The 21,049-nt window shown below is 37.7% G+C and overlaps 1 protein-coding gene across 4 annotated transcripts in view; it reads left to right on the top strand.

The window, feature by feature from the left end:
* Window positions 1–21,049, top strand: part of LOC309661848 (uncharacterized protein) — a 635,889-nt gene that overhangs the window by 16,344 nt on the left and 598,496 nt on the right. For 3 of the 4 annotated variants that reach the window (XR_014264298.1, XR_014264300.1, XM_082463988.1), the window contains exon 2: window positions 12,860–12,931. Coding sequence is in view for 1 of the 4 variants with exons in the window: in XM_082463988.1 (XP_082320114.1) it covers window positions 12,860–12,931 (72 nt within the window). In the remaining 3 variants the exon portion in view is untranslated. Of the gene's footprint in view, window positions 1–7,299; window positions 7,937–12,859; window positions 12,932–21,049 lie in introns of those variants that run through there. The other variant, XR_014264299.1, reaches the window with a different exon arrangement.

The raw sequence follows: 21,049 nt of genomic DNA, 5'->3' as shown, positions 1-21,049 counted from the left end.
CTGAGCTTGGGGAAATGACTGGTCAGCTCTGACTGGTTCCTGGCAGAGGCAGAGCTCATCAGCCTCACTTCCCTCCACCTGGGGCTCAGCTTGTCCTTCAGGCATGTGGCCATAGCTGGGGCTGAGAGTACAGCCCTACAGGAACATGCCAGGGCAAGATGGAAGAGTAAAGCAGAATTAGCAATATGCCCAGAAATAGCAAATTTTGAATTGTTATCCCATGGTTTTTGCAAAAACACTCTTCGAGGCTTGCATCACTTTCTTGATGCTTCTGGGCAAATGCACAAAATATTTTCACCCCTGTAGCTCTGTATGTGGCTCTGGTGAGTCAGTATGTCATACGCAGTGACAGCATCTGATTTTCTGGTATACTCTTGAAACATTTAGGGTTTCGCATCTCAGAGCTGTGGAATTTTTATCTCTTCCATCAGACCCCTGGGTCCAGCTTGAAGGCAGTACTTCTTAGAGTGCGGTCTGTTGATCACCTGCATCTCAATCGAGGGGGTGTTTGTTAAGGGAAAAAAAGGCAAAATCTTAGACCTACCTGTCTTCAGAACCATAGAACCAGATTCTATGGAGGATTTACAAGAAACAACATTGATTCTTTCCCTCACTGAAGTTTGAGAAGTACTGAAAAGCAGTGCTCCCAGGAGCCATCAGTTCCCTGAGCACAGATTGCAAGTCTGATTTGGTCCTAGCTGCCAGCTGCTATCCCTGTTCACATGGGGTATCTTCAGGGCTCTTCCCCATTCCTTATTCTCAGTTTAAGTTTATGCCCAGAGCCTTTATTCACTAAAGATGATCTGAGAATCTCCCAGAGTTCAATGCATTTTAATAAAGTCCCCACTGATAATGTCAGGGGACCCTAAATTCCAGCACATTTATTCTGGATTAAGCCTGACATAGTCAGAACCCCCTGCTTACCCTTCTCCTTTTCTCCCCCCATCTGTCGGGTGGTATTCCTGGCCACCTCCCTTCTCTTCTCTTCTTTACCTAGCAAGAAATGATCTCTTAAGATCTGATTCTGGGTCCTTCCTCAGGGACAAACTCCTCAAGTCCTCCAGGAAGAGGCAGTTGATCAGTCACAGAGCAGGGCACTCACTGCCTTGCTCTCTAATTTATTTCCTATCAGCTTCTTGGAAGTAGTTTTCACCTTTTTTGTATCCCTGGCATCGAGCCTAGTGACTAGGACATAGTAAATGCTTACTGTGTGCTGACTCACAAAAGGATTTTCAAAAATCCTACCTCCCACTTCTATTTCTGTAAATCAGTGTAAACCAAATATTAATAAGTAAGCTCCTTGAGGATAAGGCCCAGGGCTTCTTCATCTTTAACATGAAGAAATGAACCTATGCATGAAAATGTATCTCTCTCACTTCTGTTTCCATGTACCAATTTGAGATACTATTATATGGAACACTAAGGGGAGGGGCCATATCTCCCTCATATCCAGCTCTTGACATAGTATCTAGCACATACCAGCACTTGCTAAATGTTTGCTGAAATAAAATTCAAGAAGCTACCAAGAAATCACTCTCCGTGAACTCATGTAGTACAGCAAGAAAAGATAGCCTAACTTTTACATATGCACCTGGAATGTTCTCCCCGACAGAGAGTTAAAGAACTTGTCCTGGGTGCTGCACTGGGTAGAGATGAATGCAAGACTAAAACCCAGGGTTGCCCAGGTGTGGAGGAGCCATTCAGCAGAACAGAGAGATGGGGTGCTTTCCTGGGTCACTGGCTGGGGAGCCCCCCAGTGAGGGTTGTAGGTAGTCCTCATTTTCCAGAGATGACCATTCAATACATACATGTCACCTTCCACCAAGCAGTTTTGCTTGTCCATCCTCTGACTGTAGTCTAGGGGAAGAATCTAGGAGGCCTTGTAAAGATTAAAGTCCATTATATGATAGTTTTAGTATGTGCATTTCTCCATCACAGGTGGGAAAAAACCCATCTTTTTGAGCCCGTTGTAATGCAGCATATAGAAGGTAGGGGGCAGTGCTGGAATACACTATATATGACAGAGGCAGAATTATAGAAGAGGTGACTTAGGCAAACTTAAGGGTTCTTTGGAGTCAGTTGGTTGAATTTTCTTGCTCTAACAGCATCCACTACCAGCACCAGCAAAAATATTAGTGATCATGTATTTCAAGGCTGGTGAGTGGCAGCGTTGATCTTTTGAACCCAAGTCTACAGATTTTTAGTTCACAATGTTTTTTATTACACTGTAATATGATTTCTTTCAGTAGGTTTTTTTGTTTGTTAAAAATAACTACCTATTTTTCCAGATTATAAGAATAGTAAATTATCCTTATAAAATTCAGTCTTAGAGACATGGATGTTTAAGAAGGTAAAAGTTTCCATTTTCCCAGCTCCCTTCCATATATAAGTAATGTTAACAGCTCAGTATATATTCTTATACTTTTTCTTATATATAAACTTATATCTTTTTAATAGAAATAGAAACATATTATGTGGTTACTTTTAAATGTTGGTCCTGCAGCTCCTAACAATTGTTTTTCTCCTGTTCTTTTCCAGATTAGTGTTATTGTGATTTTAGCCCTTTTAATTTGTAACACATGGTGTGATTCAAACCACTGAGTCTTAGCAGCTGTCAATGATAAGATCATTCTTTTTAGTGATATAAGGATGGTTGCCCATAATGTGGCAGAATTTGGCTTTTCATTTTTTGTTAAGTTATTAATCACTGTAAAAAGAACTTCTGGTAATTTTTTTTTTTTCTTCTTAAGCTTCAGTGAGTATCCTGAAGTCTCTCTTAAATTTCCACACAAAATTAAAACTAAGGTGGTTTTGGATTTTCCAAAGCAAAACTATTTTTCTCTGTCCCCAAATTTGTATTCTAAATCATTTATGTAGCACTAGCTGACACTGCTCTCTTACACCTGGGAGTCTTGTATGCTGCAGTCACAGTGATGGAATAGGGCAGTCTGGCGTGAGCAGTGGATGGGACTAACGTAATGGAGCCACACTGAGGCCACTGCTGTGCCTAGAAGAGCTCACATTAGGACTACCTTTGCAAAAGAGCAAAAGAGCAGTGACCTGTCTTCTTCAGTACTGTCCCTGATGTTACTGATTTAAGGGTCTGGTTTTTTCCTTTGAACTCTTTCTCTTATTCTGTTTAGACCTATTTATTTCTCATTTCATTCCTTTTAACTTCAATTTTTTTAAAAAAATTAATTATTTATTTATTTTTATTTATGGCTGTGTTGGGTCTTCGTTTCTGTGCGAGGGCTTTCTCTAGTTGCGGCAAGTGGGGGCCACTCTTCATCGCGGTGTGCGGGCCTCTCACTATCGCGGCCTCTCTTGTTGCGGAGCACAGGCTCCAGATGCGCAGGCTCAGTAATTGTGGCTCACGGGCCTAGTTGCTCCGAGGCATGTGGGATCTTCCCAGACCAGGGCTCGAACCCGTGTCCCCTGCATTGGCAGGCAGATTCTCAACCACTGCGCCACCAGGGAAGCCCTAACTTCAATTTTAGTATGTATTTCTTCTGATACAATTTCTCTATCTACATATATACACTTTATGAATATAGTAGTAGTATTATATATTATATATATATACTTTATTAGTACAGTATTACTTGCTTAACATATAAAGAAATATACATTTTTGATATTGGGTGTATGTGCTCAAATTTTTTTTCCTGATGGTGGTGTACAGTAAAAAATATTTGAGACCACTGTACAATATTATGAAATTCTTGTGGACTTGGATCATTTCTTTTCTTCTTGATATCCCTAATTGCTTAGCACCATGTCTGGCCTATAATAGGGGATTAATAAGTATTGTTGGCTGGCTGGCTGGCTTGCTGGATAGATGGATAAATTAATAAATCATGTGACTGTGTTTCTCCTCTTGAGCAGGAGGTTATCTTAAGTTACCATTTAGTAAATACCTCAGGTACTAAGGACACATCTGGGTGATCAAACAACTAGACTCTGATAATTGATCTCGATGCTATGTTTGGATGAATTAAAAACTGATTCAGCTTGCCACATTTTCCAACAGTCCACCAGATTGATGGATTACCACAAAATAAATGGTGAATATGATTGAGAAATTTTATGTAACTCTGCTCCTCAGGATTCATTTGTCTTAAATATTATCAGAGTCCTATCTAGGGTTTAGCAAATGACATGATCTCCACAAACGTCTATGTTTAGATTTCTTTATATTTCTTCTCCCTTTGGTAAAAAGGTCATGTGGTTAGAGCAGTACAATGACATGATCAGGGATGAAGAAGCAGGGGGAAAAGAAAAGTCCTGAAAAAGGTTTATGTGGCTCATATTCAACTGAAATGTTGACCCCCCCCCTAACATTAGTCTTCTCACCCCCAACTCTTTAAGGCAACAGTGAGGGGACTGAGGGTCATTGCCAAGCAACAGTGCCTCTGACTCAGTCTTCATGTCACCTCTCCTGTGGCTGATTTTCTCCTACGTTACTGCCATTCTTGATATTCCCTTTTACAACTACGTAAAACAGGACCTAGTACATAGTAGGAACTTGAAAACTGTTTGTGTATGAAACATGTCTTCTCTGTATAATTTGTGCTCACGTACATGCAAACGTACATGTCTTTGGTTGTGGAGGTGGCAGTCACGTGCCGGCCAGGGCAGGGCTGGGGGTGGGGTGGGGGGGTGTGGCACAGCATCTGCACACTGCTCACCCAGCGTGGCTTGGTCAGGCAGTTCTGCTCAGCACCACCTGTCTGCCTGTTGGTGAGGGAATGGCTGGGGCATGGCTGTTATCTTCTTCAGCTGTATCTTCTTTGTGATCCTCTTCCCCTGTGCCAATAGATACATAGACAAAAAGGCAGGTTGGACGCTATAATAAACCCTGTGCTCTTTCCATCAGAATTTCCCACATCAAGTTCAGCTTGGTGCATTGCTGATGTTCTCTTAATTTTGCATGGTTGTTTTAACGATGTGGGCAAAATAGAAGGAAATGTGAATTTCTATAAATGGGGGCATAGTTTGGAGTCCAACTATGAATTATATGAGTGTGTAGTTTTTGTCGATAAGACCATTTTCTGCCTCTTGCTCTTTTTGTTTTGCCTTGCTCAAAATTACATATTAGACGTGAATGCCCTCTCTTAGTGCTGGTACCATGATATTCCTGACCAATTTTACAAGAGAAGAAAAGCGCATTGAGGCAGAATGGTTTCTACTAGCCAGTGAGGTGAAAGTTGTTCATATACTCTTCTTTTTATTGTAACTCAAGTTAGTTAACTTTTCAAAAAAGGTTTTAAGAGCCAATTATATGTGTCAGTGATTTTCCTTTATAGTGGGTTATTTAGCACATGTTACAATACAGCTGTCTTTTATGCTGGAAGAAGAATCTGAATCTTCCTCAGAACCATAGTAGAGAAATTGTTTATTACCCAAGATCTAGAACACACAACTTTTAGCCATTACTGGTAGAGTTACGCTTTTTTCTTTATTGCCTGTGATTGGTACAAAGTGTAAGCCACAAACTCAGGCGGGCAAAAGATATAATTTTATTTTTCTAAAGCTTGCTTAACTTCTATTGTAACCCGTAACTGAGCTGAATAGTGCCCCTCCCCAAATTCATGTTCAGGGACTTCCCTGGCCGTCCAGTGGTTAAGAGTCCACGTTTCCGCTGTGGGGTGTGTGGGTTCAATCCCTAGTCAGGGAGCTAAGATCCCAAATGCCGCATGCGTGGCTCGGCAAAAAGAAAAAAAAAAGGAATAAACAAATTTGTGTTCACCAGGAGTCTGTGGGTGTGACGTTATTTTAAGATAGGGTTTTTGCAGATATAATCAACTTAAGATGAGGTCATGCTGGGTCAGGGTGGGCCCTAATAAGAAGAGTGGAACACGTGAACACAGTCAGGGAGAAGTGTGCAGGTGGGGTCAGAGATTGGAGAGATGCATCTACAAGTCAAAGAAGGATAAGGATTTCTGGCAACCATCAGAAGCTGGAAGAGGCAAAGAAAGATTTTTCCCTAGAGACTTCAGCCCTGCTGACATCTTAACTTCAGACTTTTAGCCTCCAGAACTATGAGAAAATGAATTTCTGTTGTCTTAAGCTACTCACTTTGGGGTAATTTGTTATGGCAGCCCTGGGAAACTAATATTCAGCCTCTTTTTAAGTTGGAGTAGCAGAAAATTAACCTCATTAAATTTGGGGAATCCTTCCTCTTTCTCTGGAGTTACTTTAAGTGCAGCAAGATGTGATGTTGAAGTGGGGACCATCAGATCCTTGACATCACCAAGCCACACTGGTGTCCCTGATTCCTGAGCTGTCTCCCAGTTGGCCTGCATCTATTTCTTCTCTGAGATATTAACATCTCCCAGGACTTTAAACTAGGACAGTAGATTGCAAATCCCCTCTGTTCTTGAACCCCACAAACCTATTTGGTGGTGTTGCCACCTCTCCAGAACTTGGCCTAAGGAATGGCTCAGAGTTTATTACTGATGCATGTTCTCATTATTGAGGATTATTTTTCTAGCTCTTTATTTTTCTTCCCCCTTGTGGTGGGAAGGAGGTGGCAAATTCTTGCTCATTCATGTAGCTTTCTCTGAGATCTTTTGTCCATGTCTTAATTCTTTTTTTTCCCCTAACAGCCTAAATTAGTGACTTTCAACTGGAGGTAATTTTCTCCCTAGTGGTCATTTAGAGATGTCTGGAGACATTTTTGCTTGTCACAGCTGGGGAGTGGGAGGGTTGCTACTGGCATCTGGTGGGTAGAGGCCAAGAATGCTGCTAAATGCACAGCTCCCAATACTTCCCAATTCCTCTTTGATGTAAATAAAGTATTTACATTAAAATATAAAATAAAGCATAGCATTTATCGGGATTTCTGAATTGGCTAGATAGCTAAACCACCTAATTTAGGAGGAGAAAAAAAATCTACTTTGGAGCCCAGCCTTTTTTGATTTACTGGAGGTGTTCAGATGAATTAGGCAAGTGCATATTTTAGCGAATTCATGCCAGGCTGTGAAGACTGTTGGGCTGAGAATGTATAAACATTCCTGCTTTTCTTACCAGCTGTTTAAGCAGGCAACTTCACACCTCTGGGCCTTGGTTTTCTCATGTGTTAGCGGTTTAAGCTAGGTTATCTCTGAAATTCCTTCCATTGAATTTTTCCCTGTGATTTAGGAACAGATTGTGAACAGAAATAATTTTTATATATAGATTCTTAAAGGTACTAATAAAAATCATCTTTTTTTCATGGCATTCTTTGGAAATATGGAGATTGCTAGTTGTTCAATAAAATTTATTCTCTTCTTCTTTCACGTGCCCATAAATTAGAGTAAAAGGATAAGCTTCGGGGCTTCCCTGGTGGCGCAGTGGTTGAGAGTCTGCCTGCCAATGCAGGGGACACGGGTTCGAGCCCTGGTCTGGGAAGATCCCACATGCTGCGGAGCAACTAGGCCCGTGAGCCACAATTGCTGAGCCTGCGCGTCTGGAGCCTGTGCTCCGCAACGGGAGGGGCCGCGATAGTGAGAGGCCCGAGCACCGCGATGAAGAGTGGCCCCCGCTTGCCACAACTAGAGAAAGCCCTCGCACAGAAACGAAGACCCAACACAGCCATAAATAAATAAATAAATTAAAAAAAAAAAAAAAAGGATAAGCTTCTATAATAAAGAGACCCACCAATACAGTGACTTTAAAAAAACAAGACCAGACCACATTTCCTATATTCCTTTGCATTTGGATGTGATTAAGTTCTCTCCAGTAGAAGGTGAGAGGAGGTGAGGTGTCTAAACTCTGACCCTAGTCCTGAAGGCAGTGGGTGTGCCTCCTTCATGCCTTCCATTTTCCTCCAGCTGGAATCCCTGGTCATCCAGTTTCAAGCATCTAGGTGACAGTGATGCCCTGGAACCTCAAATGATGGAACGGAGCAGACCTGTCCCACCAAATTGCATTGCTGTCCTCAGAGCTGTTTGATGTAAGACACAAAATGGTTTTTTTAAGTCACTGTATTGTTAGGTGTTTTAATTATAGCAGCATAGCTTTTTACCATAATAAGTAGAGGAATTCTCTACATAAAGACTAAAACAGGAAATTTCAAAAAAGGTGCATGCTGTTATATCCAGTATGAGGTGCTAGTGTTGACTCAATATTTCATCACCAAAATATAAGTCAAACATTTTAAAGCAAGGAGAGGATATAGAAAAGATTAGGTCTATCTTGTTCATAATCTCTTTTTTTGTCACCAGGCTCTGTACCATTTTCTCTTGTAAATTCTGTACCAAGTAATAATCCTCATAATCTACTTTGAGTTGACCTGTTTTGTTTTAGGCCTGACCTCTGCGATCAGAGAATTATCAGTTTCTCTATCTGCAGTTGCTCAAGTTTAGACTTAGTGTATTGTCTTTCCTACCATACTATTCCTCTTCTGGCTCTCTCTCTTTCTGGACTTAATGCACGGCTGGAACATAGGGCATGTGGCTATCACCCCTGTGTCTATGCACAATTGTCTACTGTAGCCATTTGGAAAGAACACTTGGGAGAGATTTCTTCCCTTTTTGCTGCAGGAAGGTAGAAGCAGAGGTAAAGGGGACTGGTGGTTTAGATCATCTTGGCTTTTATTGGAAAGGCAACAACTTCTTGCCAGTATTCTATAAAAATCACTACTGTGTGGCGAATGTTCTCTTTGGCTATTTTTATTGTGACTCATCTGTAAATTATAATAGTAATAATTATTAAGTATTAGTTCAAATATTATCCTAATTCTAACTCTGAACTGTCATCATGTTAAATGAGAATTTCATGTTTTAACTATGCAAATAGAAACTATTTTGTTGGGATAGATATTAATTGAATTACAAGATCATGAACAAGAGAAAGACTATAAATTGAATATTTAATTTTATATATGTTCAAATGTGGACAATTAGGTTAATCTTTCTCCTATTGATTTTGTTCTGTCTTAAAGGCAAAGTTCATTAGCTGAACTGTGACCTGAATGAAAGTGGCAATGGTCATCTTATCAATCTCTCCTCTTAGCTTTCTTTATATGGACCCATCTTATGTACTTGGCATAGGACAGCTTGCAATATGGCTGCTGTTTGAAATGAAAATCCTTCCTAGGTTAGTAGGGTGATTTGGGTTAGAATGTTAGTTCAATGACTTTTTTTTTTTTTAATGAACTTGGAGTATAACTTCTGCTGATAGCTGAGAATTTTAAATTGGTTTTTCGGAAAGAAAACTTTTTGCAAGCTTTAACTTGATATTAGTTCATGCGGGCCTACATAATTGATTTTTGTTTTTCAAGTGACAAAATGAGAGTTTAAATCCATACTTGCTTGCCGTGACTTCATTTGGATTTGACAAGGAGACCCACCTTTCTTCTGCTGTTCTGAGTAGGCAGCTGTGGATAGTTTCACAGGAAGCAAATCCCCAATAGGGAACTTTTTGGAGTTGTTGCATTTGCTCTTTATGCTCTCTGTGTTTTGATACACTGAACAAGGAATGTTGATGAGACATGAGGCAGAACAGCTTGTTCCTCCACAGCTATTTTGACTTTGCAATGCTGGCAGTAGTAAAAAGAAAAAAAAAAAAAGTTTAGTGTGTTAACTAAGCAAACACATGGCGCTTGGAAGAAGGCTACGGAACAGCTAGGCTATTCTTGGTATCAAGAACCCTATTGCCTAGGGACTTTAAAATGCAGTTCATGAATGCATAGTACTTGGAGTTCTACATTTCTCTAGGTGTCCTTTGTCTCTGGGTGTGTTAATAGGAGCAAATGGTGTTGCTAATGACGTAAAATCCAAGTTGTGTTCAATAATCAAATTTCAGTACAAAGAAGATGCCTTAGAAGAAGAGACACCTCAGAGGATTTAGAATGTGATTATGGAAACAAAATTCGTTAAAATAAATACCCATGCTACTTTGGCTATTAATAAATATAGATTATCCTGAAGAAATAGAAAATATCAATGATGGGAGTTGGTTTGATTAGTGGCACTGCTAAGGATTTTAGAACAATGTGGATTATAAGCCTGATTTCGTGAGTTATTGCTGCTGTTTTTCACAGAAGTGATAGTGTGCCAGCTTTGAGCCAAGGCTTAAAGAGGCACGGCAAGCTTCCATCTGCCTCTTTTAAGCACCTACAGTCTGCCATGAGAAGAACATGCCATAGGTAGCCACAGCTCCTTTTGCCAGGGTCCCAGAATCAGAGATGCAAGGAACCAGCCTGAACATTGGCCAAGCTGAGCCTAATTGAGCTCAGCCAATCCACTGCCAGCCTGCAGACCTGTGAGGGAAAAATAAATATTTTGTTGGTTTTAAACTCTTGAAATTTGGTGGTTGTTTCTTATGCAGCATTATTATAGCAAAACCCGACTAATACACTTTTATGAGAGGTCTCTAATTTCAGGCTGTTGGTATGTGAGAACCAGAGCATATCTGACACAGATTTTATGTACTATTTCAGATAGAAACCACTGTTACTCTCTGTGGTTGCTGCAGTGTAGTCAGGTTTACTGACTACAACTCAGAGTTTCTGACTCCTCTCATCACTTTAGACTTGAACGGAATCCCAGTCCTGGGTGTGGCATCTGGCATCTTAAGTGGCCACCTAAAGAGCTGGATGACAGAGTCCAGAAGTGTGGTGTGCTAATTCCCATGGAACAAACTTTGATCACTGGGAAACTGAAAATGGGAGGGAGAAAGTAAGTATCCCTGACCCCTTCTTCCTCTTTTCCATGGACAGTTCCAACCACACAGCCACATGGCTCATCTGAAGAAGCCCTGCGTGGCCAAGCAGATGCTTCTGCTGAAGGATTTCCTCTTTTTACGACTCATCATGAAGCTGTGGCCAGCATGTTAACAAGTCATTTTGCATGGCTTTCCATCCTTCCTCACTTTCATTGCCCTGGTTTTCACATCCCAAAAAAAGCACCAGCACTTAATCTTGATCCAGGCTCTGTTTTCTAGAGACCCAAACTAACACATAGACCTAGGCCATCATGTCAAGAAGAAGATGATAAAAATGGTGATTATGATGATGTCAGCCAATATGTATTGATGACCACTTACTGTGTGTCAAGCAATATGATGACTGCTTTGAATTCATTTCATTTAATACTCACTACAACTCATAAACTGGGTAATATTATTACTTCATTTTATAGAGGAAGAAATCAAAGCTTAAAAAGGTTTGATTATTTGGCCAAAATCTCATAGCAAGGAAGTGGAGCCAGCATATAAACCCAGATATTTCAGATGTCATATCTTATGAGTTAAACCACTAAGTAGCACAAATAAACTGCAGGGCAGGTAATGGGTGCCAAATTGCAATGTCTGTTTGCTCCAGAGCACCCAATACAGTATTGCATATAGTGTACATTTAATGTGTAATTTATTGATTCTATAAATAATTTATTAAGCTTCCACTTATTAATAATATTCTGATAAATATAGACTCATTCTACTAGCATTCATAGATTGTCAATTTTAAAAAATCAGTCTCTAAGAGCCATGTTTAATAGTAAAACATATTTTAAATCAGAAGATCTTTTAGAATTTTATAGGGCTAGAGAGAGACCATAACAATTATCTTTGTATGTTTTTTGAAAGCAGTATTATTTATTTGAACCTGATGAATTTGGAACAAAAGGATATTTATGACAGTAGGAGTACTCTTTTTTTTTTAAACCCTCCTTGTTGCTTTATGGAGGCAGCTCATTGTAGTATAAAAATAGTGAACTAAAAATAAGTGGATGTGATTTCTTCCCTTGAGGTTTTCACTAACAAGCTTATAGTTTGGGAAAATCAGTTTGGACTAGAGCTTCAGATGCATCATATGTAAAATGCAAAATTGGTTGAAGGCTATTTCTACCTCTGATAACATTTGTGATTTTCCTGAGGTTATTGGGGAAACTATATCCAGATGGCATCTGAAGACAGAGTTAAAGGCACCCTTTTCATGATATGTTCTGCTCTTTCCCTCTTCCAAAATTTTTTTCCTCTCTCTCTGTTTCTCAGTATTTCAGATTACTTGTTCTTTAGAATTCAGTTCAAATACCTTTGTGTGTGTGTGTGTGTGTGTGTGTGTGTGTGTGTGTGTGTGAGAGAGAGAGAGAGAGAGAGAGAGAGAGAGAATCTTCCCTGCTTTCCTAGACAGTTTCCTACTTTTTACTCCTGAGTAACTTTACATATCTATACTATAATTCTTTCTCTATCATATGTGATTATTTGTGTCTATGTCTGTCTCTCACTAAACTGTGGACATTTTCAAAACCACAACTCAACATTTACTATACTTTAAGAAGGGAATCAATTGCAGTGGTATTACAGAAGCTACATCTTTTTTTTTTTTTCCCCTAGATGCCTTATGTACTCATCGATTTTAATTATGTATGAGCAGTTTGAGAGCAATTTTTGTGATCAGCAAATTCCACTTTTGTAAAGATATACTAGCTCAAATGCGCAAGGAAACATGTACAAGGCTGTTTATTGTATCCTGTTTGCAATAATAAGAAACTGGAAATATTCATATTTGTCCTTTAGTAGAGGAACAGCTAAATTCTCCTCCTTCTGTTATCTTTCTCCTCCTCCTCTCTCTCCTCCTGTACTAGTTCTCTACTAGTACTCCTTTCTTCTCTACCACTAGTGCTACAACCACCACCAATGACACAGTATTGATGCCACTACCAACAATAATTAATTATAAAGAGCTTATTGTATTTAAGAAGGGAGTGGGGAGACAGGATTTTGGATGGTAGTAAAGGGACTTTTAAAATAATATTTCATATTTTAAAAGGACAAGACATTCTTTTTTATGGCTAGCAGTTTAATCTGTTCTTTCTATGAAATCCTTACCAAGTCTAAGATTATGAAAATATTGTCCTATGCTTTCTTCTAGATGCTTCATGGTTCCAGCATTTGTTTGAGGATCTATGTTACATCTCACATCAGTTTTTGTTCATGGAGTGAGGTAGGAGTTGAGGTTTACCTTTTTTCTTCATAAGGGTATCTAATCATTCCAGGATCATTTGCAAAAAGATTTTCTTTCCCCAATAAATTTACATGGCACCTTGGTTGATAATCAATTGACCATATATGCTGTGGGTGTATTTCTGAACTGTCTGTTCTATTCTATTTGTTCATGTTATCTTTAAGCCAATACCACACGGTCTTGATAGCTTTATCAACTAGTGTTAAATCCTCCAACTTTGTCCTTTTAAAATAGTATGTTGTATAATCTAGGTCATTTGCATTTCCATGTGAATTTTACAATTGATTTGTCAATTTCTTTGAAAAAGATCGCTGAGATTTTATAGGGTTTGCGTTGAATGTATACATCTATTTGGGCAGAATAGATAAAAACAATATTGAAAATTCAAATTTATGCATGTGGTTTCTCTTTCCATTTATTCAAATCTTTAATTTTTATCAGAAATGTTTTATAGTTTTCAGGGAAGAGGTCTTGCATTACAATAACGTTCTTAGGTATTTTTGTGATGCTATTGTATATGATACTGCTTTCTTTCTTTCACTTTTCAGTTGTTTGTTGCTAATATATAGAAATACATTGTCCCCAAAGGTTTTCCATTGCACCTTCCTTTAACCCTTTCATACCTTTGTCATCCCTATGCAATCATTGATTTGCTTTTGGTCACTGTAACTTAGTTTGCACTTTCTAGAATTTTATATAAATAGAACTATGTAGATTATACTCATTTTGTCATTTATCATAATTATTTTGAGATTCAGTCATGATGTATCATGTATCAATAGTTTATTCATTTTTGTTGCCGAGTAGTATTCCATTGTGTAAATATGCCATAATTTGTTTATCCATTCACCTGTTGATGGACATTTGGATTTTTCCCAGTTTGGGCCATTAAAAATAAAGCTCACTGAACATTTGTGTACAAATCTTTATAATGGACACTTTTTTTCCATTTACCTTGCGGTAAATACCTAAGAGTGAAATGGCTGGATTTCATGGTAATTTTTTTAAAAAGCTGATAACCATTTTTCAAAGTTGTTGTACTATTTTGTAGTTCTGCCATCAGTGTGTGAGAGTTCCAGTTCCTCTATATCTTCACCAACACTTGGTATCACCAACCTCTACTGATTTGTGTTTTAATCTTGATTTTAGCCATTCAAATAGGTGTATAGGAATATCTCGTCGTTTTAATTTGCATTTCTCTAATTACTAACCATGTTAAGCATCTTTTCATATGCTTATTTGCATTCATATATATATTGTTTTTGCTTAAGTGTCTGTTCAAATCTTTAGTTCTTTTAAAAATTGAGTTAATTTTTTTTCTGAATTTTGAGAATCTTTATGTATTCTAGATACAAATTTTTTAATCATGTATATTGTTTGGAAATACATTTTCCCAGCCTGTGGCTTATTGTCTCATTCTCTTAACGGTATCTTTAGAAGAGCAGAAAATTTTGATAAAGTCCAATTTTTCATTTTGTTCTTTCATAGACTGTGCTTTTGTTGTATCTAAATAACCTTTGCCTATCACAGGGTTATAAAAGTTATTCTTCCATGTTTTCTTCTAGAAATTTTATAATTTTAGGTTTTTACAGTTAGGTCAATGATCCATTTCCAGTTAATTTTTGCATGTGGTACAAGGTATGGATTGAAGTTTACTTTTTGATTATGGGTACCCAGTTCTAGCGTCACTGTTGAAAAGACTATTCTTTCTCCATTGTATTTCCTTGGCACCAATGTGGAAAACAGTTGTCCGTATATGTGTGGGTCTGTTTCTTCACTGATCTCTTGGTATATATTTATACCATTGTCACATTCTCTTCATTACTTTGATTATAAGAAGTCTTAAAATCAGATGGTGTTAACTCTCCAACTCTGTTTGTCTTTTCTAGGGTTGTTTTTGACTATTTTAAGTCCTTTGCATTTGCATACATGTTTTCTGAATTTCAGTTTTTCAGTTTCTGCAAAAAGCCTGCTGGCATTTTGATTGGAGTCACCTTGAATCCGTAGATCAATCTGGGGATAAATAACATCTTAACAATATTGAGTCTTCTGATTAATGCATATGTTATCTATTTATTTTGTTTTTCTTTAATTCTGTTCAACAATGTTTTGAGGGTTTCAGTGGTCAGGTTTTCTATATTTTTGTGTGATTTATTCCTAAGTATTTTGTATTTTTTGATGTTATTATAAGTGGCATTTTAAATATTCCATTTCCAATTACTTGTTGCTGGTATACAGTAATTGAATCAATTTTTATATGTTGATCTTAAATCCTAAAACTTTGATAAGTTCACTTATTAATAGCTTTTACTCTAGGTTTCATCAAATTTTTACACAGATGATCATGTTTTCTGTGAATAGAGACAGTTTTATGTGCTATTTATTACTTTAAATTTCCCCCAAGTTCTGCTTTAACAAAATCATATAGTTTGTACTCTTTTTTTGGTCTGGCTTCTTTGAAACAGTATAATTATTTTGAAATTCATCCATGATCAAACTTCCTCTATATTTGTCCTGATTTTCTGTATAATTTTCCTCTCTATTATTAAGAGTGGAGTATTTATCTATAAATGTGTATTTGTCTAACTCTCCTTATAGTTCTATCAGTTTGCTTTATGTACTTTGGCCTCTGTTATTAGGTCTGTAAACATTAGGATTATTATGTCCTTTTGATAACTGGACCCCCTTATCATTGCAAAATAACTCTATTTCTGATAATTTTCTTCTCTCTGGATCCTATTTTGTCTGATATAAATGTATTCACACAACTTTTATTTTTATTAGTAAGTTTTATCTTTTTACATTCTTTGACTTTTAGCTTATTCAAGTCTTTATATTTAACAAATGTTTCTTGTAGGCAGTGTTTTAGTTTGGACTTGCTTTTTTAAAAAATTCAGTTTGACAAACTCTAGAGTGTTGAGACCATTTATTTTCAGTAAGATTGTTGATATGGTTAGGTTTAAGCCATACTGATATTTGATTTCTATTTGTCCCGCCTGTTCTTTGTTCTCTCTTTCTCTACCTTCTTTTGAATTAATTGAACATTTTTTCATAATTCTATTTTATCTCCTTATGTTTTGGCTTAAGGCTATAACTCTTTGTTTTGTTATTTTAGTTTTGCTTTAGGGCTTATAGTACACATCTTTAACTTATAAAAAAGACACCTTCAGCCATTTCACATATAGTATAAGAACCATTTCACATATAGTGTAAGAACTTGAAAATAGTATATTTCTATTTCTTTCCCCCAACCTTTATGCTATTTCACATGCAGTATAAGACACATGGGAAAACTACCCAAGTCCAGGGTAAGAATCATCCTGAGGTAAGAGCACCTGGCACCCAGGCAGGCCTGTAAGTAAAAATGCCATTTCACATTCCACATTTAGTATAAGACCATTTCACATATAGTGTAAGAACTTGAAAATAGTATATTTCTATTTCTTTCCCCCAATCTTTATGCTATTGCTATCATACATTTTGTTTTCATGTATGCTCTAAACTGTGCACTACATTGCTATTATTTTTTTTAACAATTATCTTTCAAGAAGATTTAAATAAGGAAAATATCTAATATCTTCAATCAAGTAGTTACCTTTCATGTGCTAATCATTCCCTTATGTAGACCCATACTTCCATATTGTATCATTTTCCTTCTTCCTGAAGGACTTTCTTTAACATTTCTTGTGGTGTGAGTTTGTTGTTGATGAATTCTTTCAGCTTTTCTGTGTCTGAAAAAGTCTATTTCACTCTTGTTTTTGAAACATATTTTCACTGGATGCAGAATTTTAGATTGACAGTTTTCTTTCGTACTTTAAAGATGTTGCTTCATTGTCTTCTTGCTTGCACTGTTTCCCATGGAAAATCTGCCATCATTTATTTTTGTACCTCTCTTTGTAATGTGTGTGTGTTTGTATGTGTGTGTATTTACTCTCTTTGTTTTTTAATATTTTCTCTATAAAACCAATTTTGACCAGTGAGATTATGGTATGCCTTGGTGTAGTTTTTCATGTTTCTCATGCCTGAGTTTGTTCATGTTTCTTGAGCTGCTTGGATCTATAAGGCTATAGTTTTTATCAAATCTGGAAAATTTTTGCCATAATTCCTTTAAACTATTTCTTTGTCCCATGCCTCTCTCCTCTGCTTTGTGAACCCCAATTTCACATATACTGGGCTGCGTGAAGGTGTTCCACAGCGCTCTATTGCTCTACTTGTATCTTTTAAAATTCTCTTTTCTCTCTGTTTCCATTTTGGATAGTATCTGTAGCTTCAAGTTCACTAATCTTATTTTTCCCTGTTATGTTTAATCTGCAATTAATCCAATCCAGTGTATTTTTTACCCCACACATTGTATTTTTCATCTCTAAAAGTTTGATTTGGTTCTTTTCTATATTTTCCATGTCTCTATTGAACTTTTTCAACATATGGAATGCATTTAAAATAACTCTTGTAATGTCCTTGTCTGTTAATTCTATGATCTGTGTCATTTTTTATTAAGATTCAACTAGCTATTTCCTCATTATGGGATATATTTTCCTACTTTTTCATATGCCTGGAAATTTTAAATTTCATATGAGTTTTATCCTGTTGCATCTTGGGTATTTTTATATTCCTCCAAATATGCCCGAGTGTTGTTCTGGGATGCTATTAAATTACTTGGAAACTGTTTGATCCTTTGGGTCTTGCTTTTAAGATTTTTTAGATGTGAGCTTGAACAGTGTCCATTCTAGGGTTGTTTTCCACTGCTTCAGTAAGACCTTCTATATACTCAAAGCCCCATGAAGTATGTACTAGGCACTAAATGGATAGTTATTGAACCAATGAAAGAGATTTGAAAGAGAAAATTGGATCTGATTTTATAAATTTTAATTAGCTCTAATTTTTAAACCTAGTTGAGTATTTTTTCACAAGTTTAAAGATTGGAATATGGCTCTTAAACAGGAATCCATAGAAATCTGTAGATCTGAAGAGGTATTCAAGTTTGATAAATACTGGGTTAGAAGATGGTTAAAAGATTGGTATTTGTGTGTTATTAAAAAATATGAATAGGAAGCTCCTATTCTCACAGGAAAGCCTCAGTTGAGAGGGAAAGCTGAGGCTGCAGGTCCATATTCTGCATTGAAAACATGGTAGTGATGCCTGGCTTGATACAAGATGCCTGCCTTAACAGGGTTAAGAGTCCGAGGGACAGAACAACAGGTCGAACCCTTGGATTTGTACCAGAGCCCCAGGAAAAGAACTGAAAGAGTGTGTACTTACTATCTAAAAGTGTAGTGATAATGTGAGGTGGGGGAAAAAAGATCATAATATGTGTGTGTGTAGGTGTGAACACAACATATGTATGGAGAACCCTCTTTACCGGTCCTTTAAAATAATGTTCATGAAAAGTCTCTGTCCGGACTTTAGCTAAGCTACTCCATTGTATTGCTGTCTCAGCATCCATTTTGTTTGGCCAAGCAACCTGTGGGGGACTTAAACTGAAACTTAGTCCCCTTATGCAAGGGCATGCCCTGGACAACAGCCTGCAGAGTCACAAGCAAATTAAGTCCCTGACGTGACGTCTCCAACAGCCTTATGATCGTTGCTTCCCCTGCCTCCCAGGGTCTTCACTTGTGCTCCCCTAGGTAAGACCCCTGTGGAGCCGACCAAAGCTCTACTCTTTTTGGTTTCAATTGACCAATCCAGACTTAGCCCAGGAACCCCAAAGCACTCCACCCACGACCCTCATAAGGGCCCGTGCCCCAGGTCCTGTTGTTCTCTCTGTGTCTGCACCCTGCCTTGACCTTGTGGTGTGGTCCCTTGAGGCATGTTGTGTACTTCCTCTAGGACCTGTGAGTGATCAACTTCTCCCTTTCAATTTCTATTGTGGTCTTTTGTTGACTACCATATGGCACCCTGTGTTTCACTTAACAAAAATTAATTTAACAAAGTCCTAACATTCTTTGATTTAACAAAAATAACCAACATTTATTGAATAGTCTATGTGCCACTCTCTGTTCCAAGTTCTTCACAAAAAGTTTAATCCTTATAGTAATACTGGGAGACTGGTACTATTTGTGTCTTCATTATTCAGATAAGGAAGTTGAAACACATAAAAGTTAAACTTGTCAGCATTTCACAGCTAGTAAGTGATAGAGCTGGGCTTGGACCCCAGAGAGTCAGGATCTAGATCTTGTGCTCGTGACATCTCTGCTATGATGCCTCCCTGGAAAGCATCTTAGTATTTTCATTGTTGTTTCTGCTATTATTGTTCTTATTACTTTGTACCTTGTTGGTAGATCTCGCTATGAATTTGTACTTGTTGGATTTGTAAAGTCTTTGTTTCTTACAAAGCTTTAACTCCTGCCTTCTTTTTTTTTTAACCATTCTTTTTTCTTTTCTTTTAGAGATCTTAGTTTTTTGACAAATGAAAAATTTATATATTTAAGGTGTACAACATAATATTTTGATTTATGTGTACATTGTGAAATGATTACCACAGTCAAGCTAATTAATATATTCATTACTTCACATATTTACTTTTTTTGCAGTGAAAACACTTAAGATCTAATTTTTTTGTTGTTTTTTTCATTGCCTCCTTTTTATTGAAATATAGTTGATATACAATATTGTATTAGTTTTAGGTATACAGCAAAGTGACTCAGTCATGTTATTATTTTCCATTTTAAGTTATTGAGTATAGTTCCCTGTGCTATACAGTGAAGGATCTACTTTTTTTAAAGCAAATTTTAAGTATGTAATATAGTATTATTAACTGTAGTCATCATGCTATACATTAGATCCCAGAACTTATTCATCCCGTGTAACTGAAACATTGTCTCCCCATTTCCCCCCACTTCCCTGGCAACCACCACTCTACTCTCTGTTTCTGAGTTCAGCTATTTTAGCTTCTGCCTTTATTATCCCTAAGCTTAGCCAGGGCTTTTTGTTACCCTTGAAATGAAAGCGAAATCAACAAACATCTGTTACAGCACTGCTACTAGAATGACTGTATTTTAGAACTGCCACTCTTTTTTTCTGAATCTGGTACCATAACTATTTGAACTAAAGATATTTGAAAGTATCGATCAAGGTGCTGGAGCAGCAGTGGTGATAACAGCTCCAGCTGTAGTGACAACAGTGAATGTGGCTGGGTCCATGGATGAGATAGACAGATTTAATGGTGGCAGAGGAAATGCTGGGATTTCACATCTTTGTGTCTTCAAAATTGACTTACTGAACACACATTCTGGAAGTACAGTGGAGAAGAATATGGAAACAGCTCTTTCCCTCATGTACCTTATAGCCTATTGAAGGGAGATCAATAGCTCATGGATAATAAAAGCAAACACTTGAATAGAACTTACTATGTACTGGACACCTTTCCAATTGCTTTACATGCACTATTTCATGTATTCCACCCAATAATCCTAGGAGGTGGGTACTCTGATCTCCAGTTTGCAGATGAGAAAACTGAGGCACCAAAGGTTAAGAAACTTGCTCAAGATCCCACAGCTAATAAACAACAGAGCTGATATTTGAACCCAGGAAGACTGGCTCCAGAACCTGGTCCCAAACACTATCCTAGTCTACTAACAAATGGTGAGTCAACTAACAACTGTGAGAAGAACTACAGAGACAATGAGAGGATGAGGGCGGAACTGAACCTAGTCTGGAGGGTCTCGAAAGCCTTGCCTGATGAACTGATGAGGAGGGGTGAAAAGACGCAGCCAGGGAAAGGTGTGTGTGTGTGTGTGTGTGTGTGTGTGTGTGTGTGTGTGTATGTGTGTGCATGTGTGAAGGGTGGGGTGGCTGGCGGAGAAGCTGGCGGAACGTTCCAGGCCAAGGGAGAAGCTCATTCATAGGGCTTGTTGTAGAAACATCTCTGTAAATACCTTCAAAGTCAGGGGCAACTTGTGATTTTTTAAAATGCAAATTCACTTCATGTACAACTTTCAGGTCCTATTTCATAGCATAATGCAAAATGATGCTGGGTTTGTATATGCCTTTAAGCCAACTGTTGAGCACGTATCTCTTATGCTTCCTGCTTTTTAGGCAGTGAATGGCAAGAAGAAAAGGCTTGGGAATCCTGGAAAGCTAAGTTTATGTCTCAACTTC

Source organism: Balaenoptera physalus (assembly GCF_965194825.1).
Source record: "Balaenoptera physalus genome assembly, chromosome: 5".
NCBI classification, from domain to species: Eukaryota; Metazoa; Chordata; class Mammalia; order Artiodactyla; family Balaenopteridae; genus Balaenoptera; species Balaenoptera physalus.
This window is presented reverse-complemented; position numbering and strand designations above follow the sequence as displayed.